This window comes from Podarcis tiliguerta (genome assembly GCF_965153285.1).
Source record: "Podarcis tiliguerta genome assembly, chromosome: 1".
Lineage (NCBI taxonomy): Eukaryota > Metazoa > Chordata > Lepidosauria > Squamata > Lacertidae > Podarcis > Podarcis tiliguerta.
Genome location: NC_139534.1, coordinates 101,734,278 through 101,755,104, shown reverse-complemented (window position 1 = coordinate 101,755,104; position 20,827 = coordinate 101,734,278). Strand labels below are relative to the sequence as shown.

General features: G+C 41.6%; 2 protein-coding genes across 3 annotated transcripts in view; one reads left to right on the top strand and one right to left on the bottom strand.

The window, feature by feature from the left end:
* PPP2R3C (protein phosphatase 2 regulatory subunit B''gamma) overlaps window positions 1–7,515 on the top strand; it is a 25,185-nt gene extending 17,670 nt beyond the window's left edge. For both annotated transcript variants that reach the window (XM_083452741.1, XM_083452742.1), the window contains exons 8-13: window positions 51–106; window positions 196–271; window positions 2,265–2,401; window positions 3,471–3,608; window positions 5,247–5,306; window positions 7,101–7,515. In XM_083452741.1, coding sequence (XP_083308867.1) covers window positions 51–106; window positions 196–271; window positions 2,265–2,401; window positions 3,471–3,608; window positions 5,247–5,306; window positions 7,101–7,289 — 656 coding nt within the window. In that variant the 3' untranslated portion in view covers window positions 7,290–7,515. The remainder of the gene's footprint in view (window positions 1–50; window positions 107–195; window positions 272–2,264; window positions 2,402–3,470; window positions 3,609–5,246; window positions 5,307–7,100) is intronic.
* Window positions 7,504–20,827, bottom strand: FAM177A1 (family with sequence similarity 177 member A1). Its single transcript, XM_083453434.1, has 5 exons — window positions 20,606–20,827; window positions 18,223–18,402; window positions 12,763–12,829; window positions 11,237–11,334; window positions 7,504–10,312 (listed from the first exon to the last, which is right to left on the bottom strand). Exons 1-5 carry the CDS (start codon window positions 20,798–20,800, stop codon window positions 10,100–10,102), a joined length of 753 nt encoding a protein of 250 aa, XP_083309560.1. The 5' UTR covers window positions 20,801–20,827; the 3' UTR covers window positions 7,504–10,099.

The following is a 20,827-nucleotide window of genomic DNA, read 5'->3' as shown; positions in this document are numbered from 1 at the left end:
AGTAATAAGTGATTTTGTGGGGGTTAATTTGTTTTTGTTTTTTCTTCCAGGAAAAATAAAAATACAGGATATTTTAGCCTGCAGTTTCCTTGATGACCTATTAGAGGTAGAGATTTACATTTATATTGACATTTCCTGTTGTGTTTCCTCATTATACTTGCTGAATGCTTACTCAGTATTTTCATATTCATTCAGTTACGGGATGAAGAACTTTCTAAAGAAAGTCAAGAAACCAATTGGTTTTCTGCCCCTTCTGCATTGAGGGTTTATGGTATGTACAAGAATTTGCATCATATTGTCGCATCCTCACAAAGCAGCATTTCCCACAAGCATTTTTTATATTCCTTTCTTTCTTTTCTTTTGTTCTGGCTATGATTTTACACGGTACAAATAAAAGCCCTTTTGCCATACCAGTTTGGAATTGCCGCTTGGTGTCATGACACTGTAGTTTGCATATGCACTTCTTCCAAGAGAGCATGTCATAAGGGCAGGGATCGAGGAGGCAAATAGCGATCGCCATGGCCGTGTGGAGCTCCTGAGGACTGCCAGCACCAACTGTGCTGCCTGGCTAGTCCCTGTGCTGCCACCATTGCCACGATTGGGGAAGTGAGACTAGGGGTGCCCAATGCGACAACCAGAGAGGCTGCACGGAGCTCCCCCCCCCCATGACCTCAACCCTGCCAAGACCTGGAGCACCCCATTGGTGACCCAGTGGAACTCCGAGGCCAGAGGCCTCCAAAGCCGAACAGAAAACACAAAGTGAAAAGGAGCCCCCCGCTAGCCGGACACCAGCTTGCTGCCACCACACCAAGAGAAAGAGGTAGCAGGGTACCATGAAGGGAGGGCTCGAGGAATCGTGCAGTCTAGCCCAGGCCTGACCCCGAGCCTACCACACTGGTGGCTAGGATGAAAACAGCAGGCTGGGGCCCAGGGGGGAGCCTTGTGCCGGAGACCACCCCAGGAAAAAACAAATGAATCACAGGCCTTCCCCTGAAGAGGAAGAAGAATTCTATTAATTTATATATTTTTAATTTTTAAGAAAATTAAATTTTTTTTGAAGAACTGTATTGGTCCATTGAAGGCCACTCCCTGGGAACCCCAAAGAGTCCCTAGTGCAGGATGACAGCGCTTTTATTGATTATTGGATTGCCTGCAGTGATCTTAGTAGTTTTTATTACTTAGTATGATTAAGTATTTAGCAAATATTTATTCCTGTCTCGTGTAAACCAGGGGTGGGAAACATAAAGGCTGTGGACCATAACTAGTGCTTCATGGATGTACTGTTCTATGCTGCCACCGTGTGGTAAGTTGCTCATAAGCGGCACATTTGAGATTCTAGAAGAAAGCAAGATTGACTCATGGGCCTTACATATATATTGTTCGATATGCAAATGCAAGCTACCTAAAATCTTGTTCGAATGCATCATTACAACTTTTTCGTTCAGCCCTTACTTATACAGCTCTCAATGCAGTGTTTGCTCTTAGCACACCTCAGATTTCAAAACAGGAATTCCTCTAGTTTCTAAAGACAGCATTTCCCTAGTTGTGGCGTGGTTGGTTATGCTGCCCTCTTGTGCTCCTCAGCAGGAGATGCAGGTCTTTGTCCATTAACTGGCACTCTCCATCTCTAGTCATTTGACTACACAACAACAGATTGACACAACTACAGCTGCCACATAATACACCCGTTCCGCATTTGTAAGAACTTGATCGTTTAGTGTGGCAGCGTTTACACTGTGGAACTCCTTGCCTGTTGAGATCAAGCAGGCACCTTCACAGTACTCATACAAGAGGGAGGCGCCAGCAGGCGTAGGGGAAACCAAAGGTTTGCAGAAGTACAGAAAACCTAAAAGAGGGTCTTAAAACAGCCTATCCAGAACGACATATGTTTAGTGCCCATATAATGTTCAGTGTTGAGGGGACGGGGGAACGGCGTGTCCTGGAAAAGGGCATGGCTGCCTGCCTGAAATCCTGAATAGAAGCACTCCATTCTGCAACATTTTGTTGAGGTCCCACTTGTTAAGTTCTGTCACTAATATTAAGTTCTGTCACTACAAGACGACATGGCTTTATACAACCCTACTACCAACCATCTTCATTAAGACAAAAAACCTGCCAATCTGTGCAGTAAGAAATCAAGAGGATCTCTTACTACAAATCTAAAAAGTTGTAGCATGTTTGTTCACAAATCCTTTGTTATGAAGTGGCACAAGAAATTGTTACTGCATTTCCCCCACCCCCTTCTTTTCCCCCCCTCCCTGCAGGACAGTACTTAAATCTTGACAAAGACCACAATGGGATGCTTAGCAAGGAGGAGCTCTCTCGATATGGAACAGGGACTCTGACCAACGTATTTTTGGACCGTGTCTTCCAAGAGTGCCTGACCTATGATGGAGAAATGGTACTTTTCTCATAGATGCATGATAGAAGAAATATCTTGCATTTCTTGTAAAGGCAAGGTTGTGGTGTTTGGGTTTTGTTTTTTTAAAAAGTTGGAACTCCTCCACTTTTTATATGCATGCTAAGAAAATAGAATGAAGGCAAAATTCTCATGTGAATGGCAGCTAAAAACCCACACACTGCAAATTCATAACTTAGCAGCTAGCTGAATAAGAAATCTCATTGTGATAGGACAGTGGGCTCTTATTTACCTCCTAATGCCAAAAGCAAGAACAGCAAGTAACTTATTAATTGAAACTAACAAACAGCCTTGGAAGCACAAACATACAGCCACTAATATAGAATTCACATTTATAAGACCTTGCCCTCCTTGTCAATCAGCAAAGTGGCCATTGTCTACCTCCCTAAGTTAAAAATACAATTAGGTTATTGTTTAGAAAGCTGCTGCTGAGTTATGAATAAAATTGCTTATTTGGGGGGGGGAAGAGATAATTCTTACAAGTACATGCAGAACTGGAATCGGGTAACTGAATTGGTGGTAAAAATAGAACGGGAAAACATATCTTTTGTTTCCGTACCCAATTTACAACAGGAGACCTGTGTTGTCAATAAGATATGCTGCAGCATGTTACTTCTAGTAAAATGTATAGAATTTAGGACACTAGGCTGTATGATACATGTCAACCAGTGATTGACCAACAAATTATTAACTGGCTAAATATTATTTAATTGCCTAACACATGAATTCAGCTTTAGTTGAACTAGAACAATGGTTGGCCATTAGAAGACTGTGACAGGCTATTGTTCAAATGTTCATGGTTTGTTTAGTTCAGACTAAGAGACAACTTCACGAGTAGTTCTGATAGAAATCTATGGGTATGTTGCCTATCCAATAAAAAGGCATGTATTTTCTGCACACCCTTTTTTTCTCAGCAGCCATTTTCTGAGTCATGCTGTCTTTCAATGAAAACTAACTGCTCCCCTACAAGGAAATAGCCACCAATTATGTTCTGCTTGCAAAATCAATTTAGAAAGTGGACTATAATAAACATGATTGCATCTGCTTTTAGGACTATAAGACGTACCTGGACTTTGTACTTGCATTAGAAAACAGAAAGGAACCTGCAGCTCTGCAGTATATTTTCAAGCTGCTTGATATAGAGAACAAAGGATACCTGAATGTCTTTTCCCTTAATTATTTCTTTAGGGTAAGTCCCTTTTTGTAGAGGTAGGTCATTTTTTTGTACATGTGTTGTTACAGCCTTTGTGCCTCTACCTAGAGATCAGCAGGCAATTGCTTTAAACTACCAGTGTTTGAGGTGAGGTTTTTGTCAACTTTAAAGAAATATATAAATGTTTAAAACTTCACATTAAGAAAGGGAAATAATTCAGAATGGCTTTTCAGAGCACATCTTACATAAAGAAAATACACCACTGTGATTTTAATTAAATACCAGGTTTTGCCTTTTCCGTACAACTCTTCTTTTTAAGGTAATAGTCTTTGATGACCTCTAATGGCTAACTTCTATGGGTTGTTAATATATTCTGTCTACCAGTAATAATGGATAAGCTGTGGTTCCTATATAATCAGAGGACAGCTTTCATACAATAGCCTGCATGTTTTAGCAGGCTCTTTCTAAACTTACATTTTCTCATTGACTGGAACTCACTCAGATGATCCTGTTATAAAAACACACCTTTATGAACTAACCGTGACTATACTATTTCCAGCAAATAAGTACTTCTTAGAGGATCACTGAATCAGCAGTCTCACAGATCTGCTGATGCTAATATTAAGTCTTAGGATGTTGCACCACTAGAGATACAATTTTAGCTTCCACATGATCTAGTAGAAATGTTTGTTAAATTTAAATCTCCTTTTTACAGGTGCTAAAATGGCTTTCAGGTTTAATCCTTTTTTTTGTAGGGCATGTCCTTTTGTGAATTTTGAAGATAAAATAGTGACTCCACTGTCATCCCACACAAGTATATATTTCATTCAGATTAAAGCAATCAGAGCAATTCAGTCTTGTTTGTAAAAGCTAACCCCCTTAATATTGATCACCTCCAATTCTGTGCCTACTCAACCAAAGTATTTTGCTGCTAATGACTCAGGAGTAGGATAATTCAACTAAAGGTTTAGAGAAAGAAAATCTGGAACACTTTCAAAGCTTTTACAATAAATGCTCTGCAGGTTTAAAATACATCCAGAGCTGTGTTCTTTTAGCAGCATGAAACAGATTAATTCTTCTATAACAAACATCAATTGGCCCTTCATCTTTCAATTATTTCTTCTTCCAGTGTACACTTTATAGTTAGTCTCAAAGTTTGAGGCTAAAAGCCTATTTTAACAATAGGCCTGCTGCTTGCTTCAGTTCTAATACTTTTCTTCAAAGTGGGCTAGAAGTTGGGAATTGTTGCACATAGATTGAACAGGTGGTCAGCGCTTTCTGCTTTGATAGATCTGCAGAGAAAAGGACAGATTTCAGTCCCTGCCTCCGCTTCACGGAAGGGGAATGAACACAGGCAGCATACCTTGCCAAACAGATGATAAAGGACAAGATTCTTATAAGGCTCAGTGGAAGCATATACTTTGAATGTTTAAGGTCTCTGGTTCAATCCCAGGACCTGCCATCAAAGGCTATTTGGTAGCAGGAACTGAACAAGACCTCTACCTGAGACCCTGGAATACTTCTACCATTCTGGGGAGACAGGGCTAAATTATATGTATGAATAGTAATTTATCCATGTAACACAGCTTATTCACTTATTCACCCTCTTGGATTTGAAAACATGCTGTTTTGTTTTCTGAACATATGTTACACCTCTTTGTGCTGTTGCCATAGGCTATTCAAGAACAGATGAAAATTCATGGGCAAGAACCAGTTTCTTTTCAAGATGTCAAGGTTAGATTTCTTTCAAAATTTATTTGTATGCAGTAGTATGACAAAGACCTGACTTTCTGAAATGAGAGAGAATATATGTTTATATGTACTAGGGGCAGTAGTGTGGTAGAATGTTGATTCCATAGTTAATGTCTTAATAGTATCGAATTTGGTACATTATATTTTTGAATGTTTTTGGAAAAAACAGTAATATTCTATATATCTAGCCTATAGGCAAACAGAAGCTTCAGGGAGATAATTCTGCGGTATAAAGTAACAGGCCTGGAAGGCCTCTTGCCTAAAAAATGTTGACAGGCCAATATTTCACATATTATCCATGTAATGTTAATTGGGGGTTTTTAGAGGATACTTTCATTTTGCTACTTTGATTTCTGAATCCATCTTGAAAGTTGAATGGGAGAACTGACGCATGCCTCATTCTCATCACCTAATGAACGAGGCTATAAATAGCAGCACTAGTGGAGGAAACAATAGCTGGTGCCCCCAACAGTCACTAAGGGGTAAAACCTGTACTTGTAAGCTGGTTAACCAGAACTCTTTTGTCATGCCACCATAGATCCTTTTGCTATTTGCAGGCAAATGGCTTGCCACCTTGGACAGTTTAAAGTGGCATGCACTTGGTGGCTGTATTGTGTGTGTTACGTTGTGTCAGTTGGAAAACATGAATTGATTTGTGAGGCAAGCTTTTTACTGCAAGTAGGTAAGGAAGTCTTATCATGGCGTCAGCAAAAATCACCTATCCTATGCGAGACCCACTGTTGAAAAAGATCAACACTTGGGAGACAGCTGTCACATGGAGCAAATAAATATAGCTGTACACCTGCCCTTAGGTTAGTGCAGGGGTCGGCAAACTAAGCCCCGCCAGCCGGATGCGGCCCACTAGGCTCATTAATCCGGCCCGCGAACCTTGCAGACCCTGCCACCCGCTCGGTCAGTCCTTGCGCTAAACCAGTATGGCACGGAGGCCTCGCTGCGTGGGGACTGACTTCCACAACACTGGTGTGGCCACCAATCCAACGCTGGAAACTCCTGCCACCAATCTGAAGCCGCAGACGCCTCTGGGCGGGCGGCGACACTGGTGCAGTTTCGGGTTGGCTACAGGAAGCTCCTGCAGCCAATCCAAAGCTGTGGACGCCTCTGGGCAACGCCCCTTCCCTCCCGCTTAGGCAGCCGTGTATAGTCAAGAGCCGAGTGGGAGGAAGTGGTGGCAGCAGCATGGGCTCTGCACCCCACGGACCCCTGGCTGAGGCAGAGGATGACAACGACGCTGCTGAAGATAAGGCGGCGTGAGTGGCGGGGGGGGCGGTCCTTTCAGGAGGGGTGTCCGGCCCCTCACAAGGTTCTGAGGGACAGTGGATCGGCCCCCTCCTGAAAAAGTTTGCTGACCCCGGGTTAGTGTATAGATTCTAAATTTAATCTAGATCACTGCCATCCCCTCCAAAATGCATTTACGGGATCTGATGACCACTGCTGCTTATGCTGGCTGCTAAGACAAAACAGGTCTCATTCTTATCCGCTCCGTAATTAACTCAAACAATGTGGGAGCAGCACTCCAATAAAGAACTTTACTAGAGGAATTAACTGTGACTGTATTTTGAAAGCAAGTATAAACACATCAGTTTACACTCCTTTTCAGCCAGGATGTGCTTTACTACTAGAACTGAACACCAAAGCATGAGGGGAAAGTGAAATTATTTTGATTTTTTAAAAAAAGTCCTGGTACTGGTGCACAAACATTTTTATCCTATTCGACTTCCATTAAAGAAACTGTTAATTTTTGGTTGCTTTTTCTAGGATGAAATCTTTGACATGGTGAAGCCCAAGGATCCTTACAAAATCTCTCTTCAGGACTTAATCAACAGTAGTCAAGGCGACACTGTCACTAGCATTTTAATTGATCTTAATGGCTTCTGGACCTATGAGAACAGAGAGGTTCTTGTAGCAAGTGACAATGACAACACAACAGATCTTGATGATACATGATTTAACAGGAATAGACTGTATCCATGGAGATCTGCCCAACTGATACAGTGACCATTTAAAGCTGAATAATGTATTCATTACCCAAATAAATGAAGCTTCCATGTAGCTCCAGATGGACAAGTTTTGTATAAGGCTTGTGAGATGGAACTTCTCTGAAGCAAAAAGGGAAAAGAGTACTGCTGTTTGTTGAAAATGTAATTAAACGTTTACAGACTTTTCTGGTAAATTAAGTTTATTGAAATTATTCCTAAACCTACAAGCCACCTTCCAGTTTAGACAAATTATACCTGTTGGTATAATTTGGTCTTGAATACTCTTTTTGGTTTTGTACTGGGTGCATTGGCATTGCAAAAACAAATCATGTGCAAGAAAGAAACAAATCTCTGGGTCATTTATATCTGAAATATCAGATATGTAGAACTGTAGTTACAAAAGTGCAGCTCAATTCTTTTAAAACTACTATGGAAGTAAATACCTGTCAAATGGATAATAGTGAAACCTCCTACTAAAACAGCATCACAAACCTTCATCTACTATAACAAGCAGTTAGTGTAAATGCTCATGGTGGTGTTAATTGTTCAAATACAGGGCTTCAAAAGTCATGGGTGTTTCTCAAAACATGTGACTATCCTGTCAAAATATACCTCTGATGTCTTAATTGCATGCAGCCCTCCAAGGCCTTATCCAGGAGTAACTTCTGTGGAACTTACTTCTAAGTAGATACACGATTATAGGCTTAGTAGGGTAAATGTATAGGCTTACTAGAATCCCAGGACCTACTACTGGGTATTTTAATGGCACCTGTGCCTGCTGCATTCATAGCAAAGGTTTGCTAGTCCTATAATAACAACTCTGAACCCAACTGATTTAAAATTATATTAAATATAAAATTTAATGCATTTACAAGAAAAAGTACCCACTTTCATACCGTTTGCATATACTGAAAGAAATAGTAAAGGTAAGGCACAATGATAGAAGAACCTCATGACAATAAGCCCTTCCTATTATATAAAGCAATAACATTTTTGGCAAAAAGTAATTATACAGCTGGGCACTCAAAAGGCTTAATAATTTATTGTGATGCCCTGAATAGATGCTTAATATAGGCTTCACATAGTTTACTATCGGCATTTGGAATCTGAATGAATCTTAAATCAAAATGGATGTTCCCTTTAAGATTATTTTTTTAAAAAAACCCAGAAGGTTGTGATGTGCCGTTTAGTTAAAGCTGTTCTGACATTCTCAAGAAGAGCTTCCCATAAAAAAAATAGTGTGGCAGACAAGACTTAAACACTTCCTCCTTCCCACATGCCTGATAGTGACAGTGAAGGAAAGGGCATGATCCATGAGGTGGTTCTATATCTCTGCAGTTTTTCTGGCTGCTGCTGTGGCACTTTTCCTATTTCCATACTACATGAATTTGTAATCCACAGTTTCTTCCTGACTCCTGGCTATTTTATACAGGTGCACAGCAAGCGTTTAAGAAAGTGACTCAAAACAGTGGAAAAAAACTATTGAAGTGTGTAACAACAGCCAAAAAAGGTTTTGTTTGTTTTGCATGGTGTACTGCTTTCTGCATGCATCTCTTTGTGCCACATAGCCACAGACATCTGGATCCTGTCCTATATCTGCAAAGTTTTGTGCTGCAGAATTTTGTGAGAATTAGTGTGGATTGTCCTCACAAAAAGGTTCATTATGTAAGTTAAATTGTCAGTAGTCCTTGGTCAGGGTGCTGACAAGATCCTTTCTAGATAGAAAACCCACCCTTGCTGACATGCAGTAGGCAGTTCTCAAACTTATTTTCAAATATTTTAAATATAAAAATCAAGTTCTATCGCTGAAACAGTGTCTGTTGAACTCAGAATGAAAAAACACTGCAAGCGTATGCAAAATAATTTCGCATACTTCACTACTTTTGTTTTTTACTACACCCAATATTTAGAGCCATCATTTTATCAGCATACCATCTCCTATCCAGACTATCCTTCCCAACACACATAATAAAGTCAGAGATTACAATGTGAACTTATTCTGTATATTACTCTTACTCTTCCAACTAAGCAATGAGAACATGCTTTAGGGACCCCTTAACAGGACAGTCCTTTATGAGATAGAGTTTTCAGACAAGTTCTTTTATACAGTGTTTTTTTTTAACCAAGCATTAATCAAAGTCACCTTATTTTAAACTATATGACTGGACACACACACACACGCACACAACAATGACAATAAATTAAACTAAGTCACAAAGATGCCTTGTGAATTAGTTGCCATTAGTCTAAACTTTCACCTAGGTTTCAGTAAGTAACATTATAAATGCAAAATGACCTTAAAACAAAAAAGCACAGTGATCAGTCCACAACTGTCAACAAGGCACCAGATGTTCAGGAAAGACATTTCACTTGTTCTGCATAGATAGATCACAGGACCAGTTATTTGCATTTCATAATCCAATAGGTTAAGCAAAATGTCTTAGCCTTTATTAGACAGATGTTGGCTGGAGAGACGTTAAGTATCTCTGACCATACTTTGAAATAAGTTACATTCCACTGAACATGCATAACAGAGCCTACAAACATTTGACAATTAAGAAACGGGGTGTGAGAACCAATGTCACACAAGCAGACTTCTGCTCAAGCAGCAGGGCCTCTCCTGCCTCTCCTCCCCACTACAGCCATTCAAAGCAGATTTCAGGAGCGCAGAGGGGAGGGGAGGCTGCAGAAACCCTACTGCATGACCAGAAGTCCGTTCCAGCGACAACCAGACACCATTGGATGCTACCCAAAGAATTCTAATGCAACGTTCTTGTTCTAAGCAGACACTGGAGTAATATCTTGTTTGCTTTCCACAACAAGCGGACGATCTCCTTCTGTTTCAAAGTTGAGATTTACAAATGTACTACAGGTTGTAGCCTCTGGCTGAGCTGTATGGACAGCAGTCCCCTCTTGACTCTGGTTCTGCTGCTCTTGAAACCTCCTTTCTGCTTCTTCTGACATCTTATTCTCTTCCTCCTCTTCCTCTTCCTAAAAAAACAAACCTCACATGTTGTAAAACCAGCAGGACTCCATTAATTCATATATCCTGAGCATATTCATGTGTACCAAAATCGTTTATTGCTGCCACGTTGTTGCTGCTACTGCAGCACATTACTATTGCAAAGCTCTTAAGTACCCATCCAACAGGAAAGGTCAACTTAACATTAGAAAACATTAATGCAATCTGCATGCTTCTCAACAGAAAGAATGGCAATACTGTTTTGAAACCAAGTTCATTTCCTACAGATCAGCATTAAATATAGAAGCCTCTCATCAAATGATTTTTCCATGTCTGGCATATGGTAGTAAAACTATCAAAGTAGCCTCTGAACAGAAGTTGAGTGTCTGGGATTTGCAACTTTAGGAACCAGTTCTTCCTGAAGCATTTACCTTCTGAAATACAAACAAGCATATCTTCTACTTACAATGTAAATTAAAGGGAACACCCTTAACTTACTCTTATAAAGAAAAAAAACCTAATACAAATTAGAATGTCAGTTGAATTATAAAACAGATGTATGGTAGTGGTTTCTCAGTTTTAATTGAGACCCCTCACCATGTACATAATTCCTTCCTTCTGTTGTAGCAAACTATTTTGTATAATATTAGGCCAATGTAGGTTAAAGACTATTTGAAAAGTACATACAACCAAACATGTTTTCCTGAAGAGACTGCATCTGGGATGTACTCTTAAGTTTCCCATTAAAAAATGTCCTGACAAATGGACTTAAAGGGGAGAGTGAAAACAAGTTAATACAGAAGAAAATGTGTTCACATTGATAGATTTTTAGAGAACTGAAATATGGCATCTTTAAACCATTTTATATTAAGAAACCAGACTATTATGCAGTACATTTTAGTAAATTTGTTTGTAATTCCTACACTGTTAAAGGGGTACAAAAAGGCACACACCTCCTTCTTCATTCTGTAGTATTCATCTATGGCATACTGGTATTTTGGCGTACTGATTCCCAAAACAGAGGCAATCTTTTCACCAAGGAAGTCACACACTGAATAAATAAAACACATTTATGAATGTTGCAGCCTTACCAAGCAAACTTGTGAGCAGTTTCCCATTAGCATTTTGCACCATCTTACATTTAGTTATTTAAAGAAATGATTACATACCACTGTATCATAAAAATATATCACAGCAGTTTACAACAGTATAAAAACATGAAACATTCACAAAGCAGCAGGAAGGGGTTTCCCCCCATTATTCTACTTCCTTAGTTTTTGTGTCTACTTGCACAAGCCAAAACATGAACCACACAAACTATGGAAATGAAACCAAATAAAAAGTGACAGCACAGATCAGATAATAAAAGACTACACCCTTTACACCTAAAACCGTACAGAGTGAAGGTTGTTTGGGATTTTCATGAAAATACCCACTAAAAGAGATTGCTGTATGTTTAAATTTTCTTCAAATGTACCTGAATAAGGATATTCCAACTCCCCTTTTAGTGAAACACCAGGCCCATAGGTGTTTCAATGGAAAACTATATGTATAAAACAAAAGATGGCAAGATGTGTTGTCGCTGCACAATGGGTCACTGGGCTCTTCCCAACTTCCTCCTTATACTTATCTGCTCTACAGTCAAGTGAAGAAGCCACAATTGTTCAGCTCAGAGCATGTACAGCTTGCAGGCATCAAATGCTGGATGAGCGGGTGTACACACACAACCCGAAAAAGGGCAGGGGAAACTACCACAAACTTGCCCTTTTACTAAACGCTTTTCATCATCCTAAGTCTGTCTACAAATTACACACACGTCTTCACATAATAACCTGGTGGGTCAATGTGTGCAATACTTCTCTTGTGACTTTTTATATATTTTTTAAAAATTACCACAACCTCCCCAATCTGTCCAATTCCCACCTGAGACCCCCCCCCCCCCGTTGACTTCTTAAAATGATGGAATAAACTGAAATGGGAAAGTGGAACAGTCAAGCCAAGGGGAACAGTCAACAAGAAAGGAGGTCATAACATTCATTGCAATAAATGGTTGTCTAATTTTGTACCCTCGTGCTGCATCTTTTAATCAACTTATAAAGCAGAACAGAGGGCATGTGTAGAAAATGAAGACTGGGTTTCACTGTAATATATTTTTTCAGCGCGATATACCACCCACTCATGCCAGACTATAGTGAAGTGTAGGCTCTGAAATATGCAGCCCTAGACATACTTCTGTGAGGAAAAATAGTATTCAGTACCTCCTTTTAAACTTTTAAGAAAACACTGGATAAACCAAGTAAATGGGAGCTTTCATCACTTCACTAGACTTCCTTCTGCAGGTTAAGGAATGATTTGGGTTTTTGCATATCAGTAACTATCACTTTCATGGCTTCATTTCATGCCTGTCCTTTCAGTCTCATACCACTTGGCACTTCATTATAACTTACTTTGTTTCTGTAGACAGAGAATACATACATACCTGATAGTGTTGATGTGGCTACTCTTAGCATATGAAACCACAAATAGGGCCCCCAAGTTAGTGTTGCCTGCAATAAATAAAGGTTAAGATCATTTATGTTACGCATCTGAAAGACTTTTAATTTATTTCATGTGTCTCGCATAAGTTGTATCCAATGGTGGTATTAGGCAACTGGAAGTACTCTGCTTGTACAAGCAGGGCATCCAATTTTCATTGACCCCTCTTCATAGTACAGCCCTCTGCAACAGTTCCCATACTGTTCCCAACCCTCAGGAGCAGCTTGCCAGAGGGAGTGATGGGCTGCAGTGTGTAAGGAGAATTGGTGGGATTCAGTTGTCCAGCCATGCGTGAGCAGAAGTGTTTCCACTTGCCTAAGGCTACTGATGAATGTAACACTGAATGTCTTTATTGCTTGACGGGTATAACAAGAGCAACACCACCAATGGAAGGGGGGAAAGCAAGAAAATTGACCTGAAAACACACTGCCCTCATCTCTTCAGCATACCTTCCTCTATTTTAAATTGTGTATCACGGATATGAATTTCGGTTGCTAAACTGCCAAGAACAGGGTCTTTTTTGTAGTGGCACCTAATGGTAGAATACCCACCCTGAACAGATTTGCTTGGCAATAAGACACAATGCCTTCTTTTCCCAATGTTCACATGCAGAAATTATAGCTTATCCAATCAGATAGAAAATCATATTACTTATATCCTGGTGCTTCTGAATATATGCATAAATGTAGAAATATAGAAAGCTTCATTAAACCAAGTCAGATAATTTGTCCCTCTATCCCAATATTGTCTGATGGAAACACAGTGGTGCATGTGTAGCAGCAAAACCAGACACCTTCATTTGCCCCACCTGCAGTAAAACATTTCTCTCCCATATTGGTTTCTCTAGCCACAGCAGGCGCTCTAATTCTCTAACAGTTTGCTCATCCCCCAATGGCACACTCTTCCATTGTCTCCCAAAACAGATGGATGCCAACAACCTGCACATGCTAGCAATTGAACCTGGAACCTTTTGCCTGCAAAGCAAAAGGCTCTCACCTCCCCAATTCTGCAGATACAATATGTAAGATATGTAAGATGGTAATAGCATTCGGGAGCCAATTTGCCATTGCAAATGCAGAATTTGCCACACCAGAAAGTTTACAAAAATGAAATCTTGATATATATCTGATATGCATTAACAATGCAAGGAAGTAAAGCTATAGTTATCCTGTTGTAAATAAAAATGCAGCGTAAAACATAAACCTTTTCTTCTTGGTATGTTTCAAAACTAAAGCTATGTTGACACAAAGATTGGCTAGTTCAAAGCTTACCTGAAGAAACTGATAATTAAATACAAACACTTTAATCTATTCTGGGTATTGATCAAGTTCTTAAATGATGGGTTCAGAATCTTAAGAGCCCTGCATGTATGCCAAAGCGCTTTCATACAGGCTTTCTGAATTTCTTTTACAACTGCAACTATTTACCCTGCAGGAAGGCTGTCCAAGGGCCCCCCTCCCACAAGCTTTCTGGCAGGGCTTTTCAGGAAAGGGAAAATCCTAATGTGTGAGTGGAAGCTCCAACTACTTCTTACAGCAATTGTAAATACTCAGGACCCTTAGAAGCAAACTGGTGCTTATGAGGGGTCTACAGAAAAAGGCATGAACAAACGTTAACAGACTTGTTATTCAATCTTCTCAATGCTCATTTGCAAAAACCAAGGTATCTCTGAAGGAAGAAAAATGCACATTTGTATTCTCTGGCCCATTCTGGTGAAACAAGAGTTCACTGGCTGTAAACACCCACCCCACCCCCATGTTATGAACTTCTACACAGATTCATTTGCTATTATTCTTTTTAGCTACCTATGTAGATTTTTTTGCCTGAAAGTCACACAAAATTTAATAGTTGCATTAAGTCATAAACAGAGGTAGGTGAATACGTACTTCTGATTTTTAAGTGCAGACTTTGAAATAAGTCTGTATTATTAAAGCTACGGTTTCAGACCAGAAGTAAACCATTTTATTTTAGGTTCTGCGTTTACTCGTAAAGAAGCCAACACCAGCCAAGTTCCATTTTTTAAGGATGCTGTGTTTCCATTAAAAGTCCTAATATGTCAGTTCACCAAGGCAAATTTAATGAGCGGATGCTAGTCTTTGTAAATGTACCCTTTTTATACAACTGAAATAATAAGCTATCAACATGGGACTGTCAGAAAACAGACCATTTATTTGTCTGTATAGAAATCCTACAGCATTTTTGCCAAGGCACCAGAGCTCAGCTGGCGATATTCTTTTTCTCTGCCTCATTTATATTGCTGGGGCTCACATAATATGCCACAGGTGACAGCAATCCTTTCTCAGCTGTACCACAATATGATGTTTCGGCACTTGCTGAAGACCTATTTATTTGTCCTAACATTTGCTGGTTTTTAGTGCCAAGCTTCAAGTGTTATATTTTAAATTAATGTTTTCTACTGTGTATTGATGTATTTATGATTTTAATTTACTGTTGCTTTATTTTGTATATTGCTCTGCAACTCTAGAATGAAGGCCAGTATACAAATAAATAAATAAATAAATAAAAACATTTATCCTATCAAATAATACTATAAGGAAAGCAAGTTATGCAGCAGAAGATGGTTCTACAGTCATTTCATTTTAAATTTGTATAATAAAATGTCACACAAAGAAGGCTTATGAAGTGTACTATGAAGCTGTAAAAAGGACGGATTGTTTTTCGCAGATTCTATTCCACTATGCTTTGGACACACTTGCATTCTGCACTCCAGCATCTTTCTCTCTCTGCCTTCTTTGCAACACAATGCAAGTCAATAGTACCTCTCTCTGTTCAGAGACAGAATTGCTATTCAGGATGCCAGATCTTGGCCTGGTAACAGGGCATGTCTGATGTAAAATTCATCGCGTTCAGTAAAATATTTCCTTCTAGAAACTGAGTAAACACAAAGGAACAAACCTGAATTGTACTGATGATGTTGACCTAGTTGCATGTTTATTTCAAACAGCACTTTGCCCCTAAATATATTGCAACATTCAAGAATCCTTACAGAAGCAGTTGAACATTTTAGTGTCTGTTTGTATAAAAATTTCAGCTCTGGGAGGGCCAAACAAAACCAAAAAGGATATGATGGCACTGTGCTGAATATACAACATAGTATATTTAGGCCAATACGTTGCTGAAAAAAGAAAGCATCCTTTATTCTGCACATGTATTCTCTGGTATGCTTTTATGGAATAATCACTAGCACAAGGAACCTGTAGCCCTCCAGATGCTGTTGAACTGCAACTTCTATCAGTGCCAGGAGGTTGATGGGAGTTGCAGTTCAACAACATTGGGAGGCCAGATGTTCCCTACCCCTGTCTCAGCCATCCATCACCACCACAAATGCAGAAGAGGGTTGATTAAACAAAACTGACATGCCAAACAGAACACTTAACACCCCTCAGGATACAAACAGAAACCTGGGTTCGTCTTGTTTAAATAAACACATGAACTTCTACAGCACACTCAAATGTTCAAAGTATTGGTTTCCATTCTGAGTTTCCACTTGCTTCTACCCAATTTTTATTAACTCACCTCTCCCACTGCAGTCTCTCCAATGCCCATTCTTCACTTTTCAAGAATGTTCCCAACACTAAGGAACTGCTTTTTGGTGTATGGGAGAGGGAGGGAGGGAGGGAAAACTCCATTATATAAGCAGAGTTTCATTTGTGCTACTCTGCATCCAAGTCATTATCTCAGTACAGTCGTATCTTGGAAGTCGAACGGAATCCATTCTGGAAGTCTATTCGACTTTCAAAACATTCGGAAACCAAAGCACGGCTTCCGATTGGCTGTGGAAGCCCCGTCAGACCTTAGGGTTCCAAAGAAAGTTCGCAAACCAGAACACTCACTTCCAGGTTTGTGGTGTTCGGGAGCCAAACGTCCGAGTACCAAGGCGTTCAGGATCCAAGGTACGAACTGTGCAAAGAAGGTCAGATTCATTCCCTTATTCATTCCCTTTCAGATGTGGGTGGGGTGGAGGGTTGTGGATAAAATAGTTCAGGTTGTCTAACGCCATATTGCAAGTTCATTGGCCAACTGAGACAGAGGCAGATTTAGGGACTGTGACCAATTCAGTCTCACTGGACACAAAGCGGAGGACGGGGGACAACAACACTGCAGTTATTATTTAGAATGCAGTGTAAGAGGCAGGGGCGCCAAATCTTGGCATCACACAGGGCATTGCTGAAATTTGAGGCCCCAAGGTCCACCACTGATAAAGATCTGAAACGGTATACAGACCATTTTGCATGCATCCAATTGACGCGCAACTGCCAACACACAGGTCCTTTTGCACCCAGTAGAGGGCAGAACAGGGGTGGGGCAGAATAGGCGCAGAACAGGGCATAACAGGCCGGGACAAGCTTATGCACGCTACACCAACACATGTGGGGGCTAGGAATGGAACTCCCACACAAAATGATTGCTGCCTATATTTTTAAAAAGACACCACATTATGACAATTTACCGTATTTTTCGCCCTATAAGACGCACTTTTTCCCCTCCAAAAATGAAGGGGAAATGTGTGTGCGTCCTATGGGGCGAATGCAGGTTTTCGCGGAAGCCTGGAGAGTGAGAGGCGTCGGTGCGCACCGACACCTCTTGCTCTCCAGGCTCCAGGAAGCTATCCGCAAGCCTTGCGCACCTGGGGGGAGTTCCCCTGGGCGCGCAAGGCTTGCGGGCGGCAGCCTGCAGCGCGGAGCACGGGGCGCCCTTCGGAGGACGCCCCGTGCTCCGCGCAAGCGTCAGCAAGCCTTGCGCGCCGGGGGAGAACTCCCCCCCGCGCGCAAGGCTTGCGGGCGGCAGCCTGCAGCGCGGAACACGGGGCGCCCTTCGGAGGACGCCCCGTGCTCCGCGCAAGCGTCAGCAAGCCTTGCGCGCCGGGGGAGAACTCCCCCCCCGCGCGCAAGGCTTGCGGGCGGCAGCCTGCAGCGCGGAACACGGGGCGCCCTTCGGAGGACGCCCCGTGCTCCGCGCAAGTGTCAGCAAGCCTTGCGCGCCGGGGGAGAACTCCCCCCGGCGCGCAAGGCTTGCGGGCGGCAGCCTGCCGCCCGGCGCATGGGGCGCCCTGAAGCAGAGCGCCCTCGCGCCGGGCAGACATCGGCCAGCCCCACAAGCTCGGGGGACAGCGGGGAGGCGCAGCGCCGCCATCCCACTGTTCCCCAACCTGGTTTTGGGGGGGAAATAAAGGGAAAAATTTTTTTCCTTTATTTCCCCCCCAAAAAAGTAGGTGCGTCCTATGGGACGGAGCGTCCTATGGGACGAAAAATACGGTAATAGTCCTCTTCCTATGGAAAGAGATTTATCAGAACAGGATAAACAAGAGTTAGCAGAATTTTATTACTCCATTTGGGTAACATAATGCATCATGAAAAACAAACAATTTCAGAAACAAACCTACTGGATCAACAGAAGGCAATAGGTCTTTTTTCTCCTGCTGCTCATCCTCTTCTTCATCTGTGCTGTATTCTTCCATGGTTTCTCCACTTGCAAAGTGGATGACCCTTCTTGGAATTTTCTTCTTTTTTCCGATGACTCCAAGTTCCACATTCTCAAAGCCTCTATCGCCATTTGCATGCAACTGAAACAAGAGGGCAACTTGTCAGTTGCAAAAATGCCCACATGTTAAGGGAAGGATAGAAGGCAGCCCTTTTTAGGGAAGTTTTAATGTCTGATGTTTTATTGTGTTTTTAATATTGTTAGGAGCCACCCAGAGTGGCTGGGGAAACCCAGCCAGATGGATGGGGTATAAGTAATTGTTGTTGTTGTTGTTGTTGTTGTTGTTGTTGTTGTTGTTAAACGGCTCTATAGAAAGTTCAACTTCTTTGCAGACCCCACAAAATAATCTTCCATAAATTTTACAATTATATTTGGGGGCAGAGGAAAGTCTAATTATAAATGAATTCTATTGAATGCTTGTAAATTGCCTTGAGACACATGTGAAGGAGCTTCATAAATAAATATAAATAAACACTGCCACATGTTGTTAAATGCCTATATAAAATAACCATTATTTCCTGATCACTTTGTTTTCAGAGTATTTTCATCTATCCCTACAATACATCTGGGAGGGAAATCATTCTTATTTTGAATTTGCAGCTAGTAAGTGAGGTTGTGACACAATAAATTTTCTTAAGGCTACCCAAGCAATCCCTGACTGAGCAGAGATTGGACTAGGACCAGTAAGATCCAGAAAGCCAGTCTGCTGAAAGTACACCCCACATAAAATTGTTTCAGTAAATATTAGATTAATGCCTCTTTACTCCTATTGCAAAAGAATGTAAACAAAATCTATCAGGGCAGTTTAAAATTTCCCCTTTATTTGTATTTAACATTGAGCGTCCCTTCTTTACAGTTGCCACACAAGTATTAATATTATTAAATATCCATCAGAGTTTTTGTAGCCAAAAGTATACAAACAACAAAAGCTCTATGAACTCTTTAGCCTCCTAAGGTACTTTTTTGTAAAGAGCATCCTTTACATGTAAGGCAACTGTGTCACTGCTTTTGCCAAGTTTTCACAGGTGAAAGTCAAAGCCTGTCCATGTAATATTAAACAGGCTGATTTGTAACAGGTATCTGCTTACAGGAGGAGCTCGAAGAAATCAGAACACCTGATATAAGTGTGAAGTACAAAAGCATATCAAGGCAGAAGGTAGATGGTGCACATAATAATTTGATGAATAAATGGTATTTGTGAATTTATTCATATGTATGTGAAAAACAGTCTACTAGTTAATTTATTAAATGCAAATGATGACATTATAAATACTAAGAATTCTGGATCCTGAAGCCCTGTAAAACAGAATGGATTGGTCCTGGAATTGTGAAAAGTTAAGGATGAACTGTTTAACCAGCTTCACTACAAAAATTCTTTTCAGATCGTGTTTTCACCAATAAAATAAGCCTAGCTGTCCTTCGTGAGATTTAGCACAATCCTGTTATCATGAAATGAAGATGTTCCAGTGCTTAAAAGACAGAACCATGTTCACTCCTAAAGCGTTCAGATGAGACACTGCTTTTTTTTATTTAAAAAATCTGCTTTTTAAGAACTGCTGTTTTTGCCCGTAATCAGCTTCTTCTGAAAAGATGGGCAACACCTCCAGCCCACAGGTACCCCGAGATTGGATAGCATTCCCTGCAAGCGATGCTGCTATAAAAGTGTAGGCCATCTGAACGACCGTATTTAAGCAACTCCACAAACCCCCTCTTGGGCTCCACTTTCCAAGGCTTGGCCGATACTGAACCGGGCCCTAACCACACCCAGCATCACCACCACCAGGAAACACAGGACTACAAAAAAGAAGCGCGATTGGCGCGGAGATGGGGAGGAATTGGCAGTAGCATACAAATAAGTTGCGGGGGAAAGCACAGCGCCCACAGGCCGGGTTGTGGCTGCAAATAAAGCATGCGCGAGTTGCACCTTGAGGGAAATGGTAGGTGGTTTCCAAGGAGGAGGAGCCCCCTTTAAACGCTTTGCACCCCGGCAGCGACCTCCATATCAGACAAGATATATAAGACATATATAAGACGGCTCCCCTTAGCAGACCCCGTTTGTGAGGAGGGCAAAGGTTGCAGCATGGAAGGGCGCAGCACACACCCCCTTGCGCCAGGCAAAGGAGGGCAGGGCTGCCCCTTCTTCTCCCCTCAGACAGGGCGGAGACCCAGGCATGGCGAGAGACGGGCTGAAGGTGTCATGGAGGAGGAGGCTGGGTCAGGTGAGCGGCTTCCCCCGCCGCAGCCGAAGAGGCTCCCCAGACGGCGTGGCGGGGAAAGAGACTCACCTGCTCTTGCTCCATGGCGAAGGCGGTGACAGCGACGGCGGCTGGGGCGCAATACAGAGTGATGGCGGACAGCCCCTGCTCCATACTCCCACCGCCCTCAGCCCAGCCGGAGGGAGACTGGCAGCAGCGGGGCTCGCGCCAGGCCGAACCCTCCTGCTCCTCCTCCCGGGCGGAGGCCCTGGGAAGTGAGCTCATAGAAAGGCCGGCCCCGCCCGGGCTCGC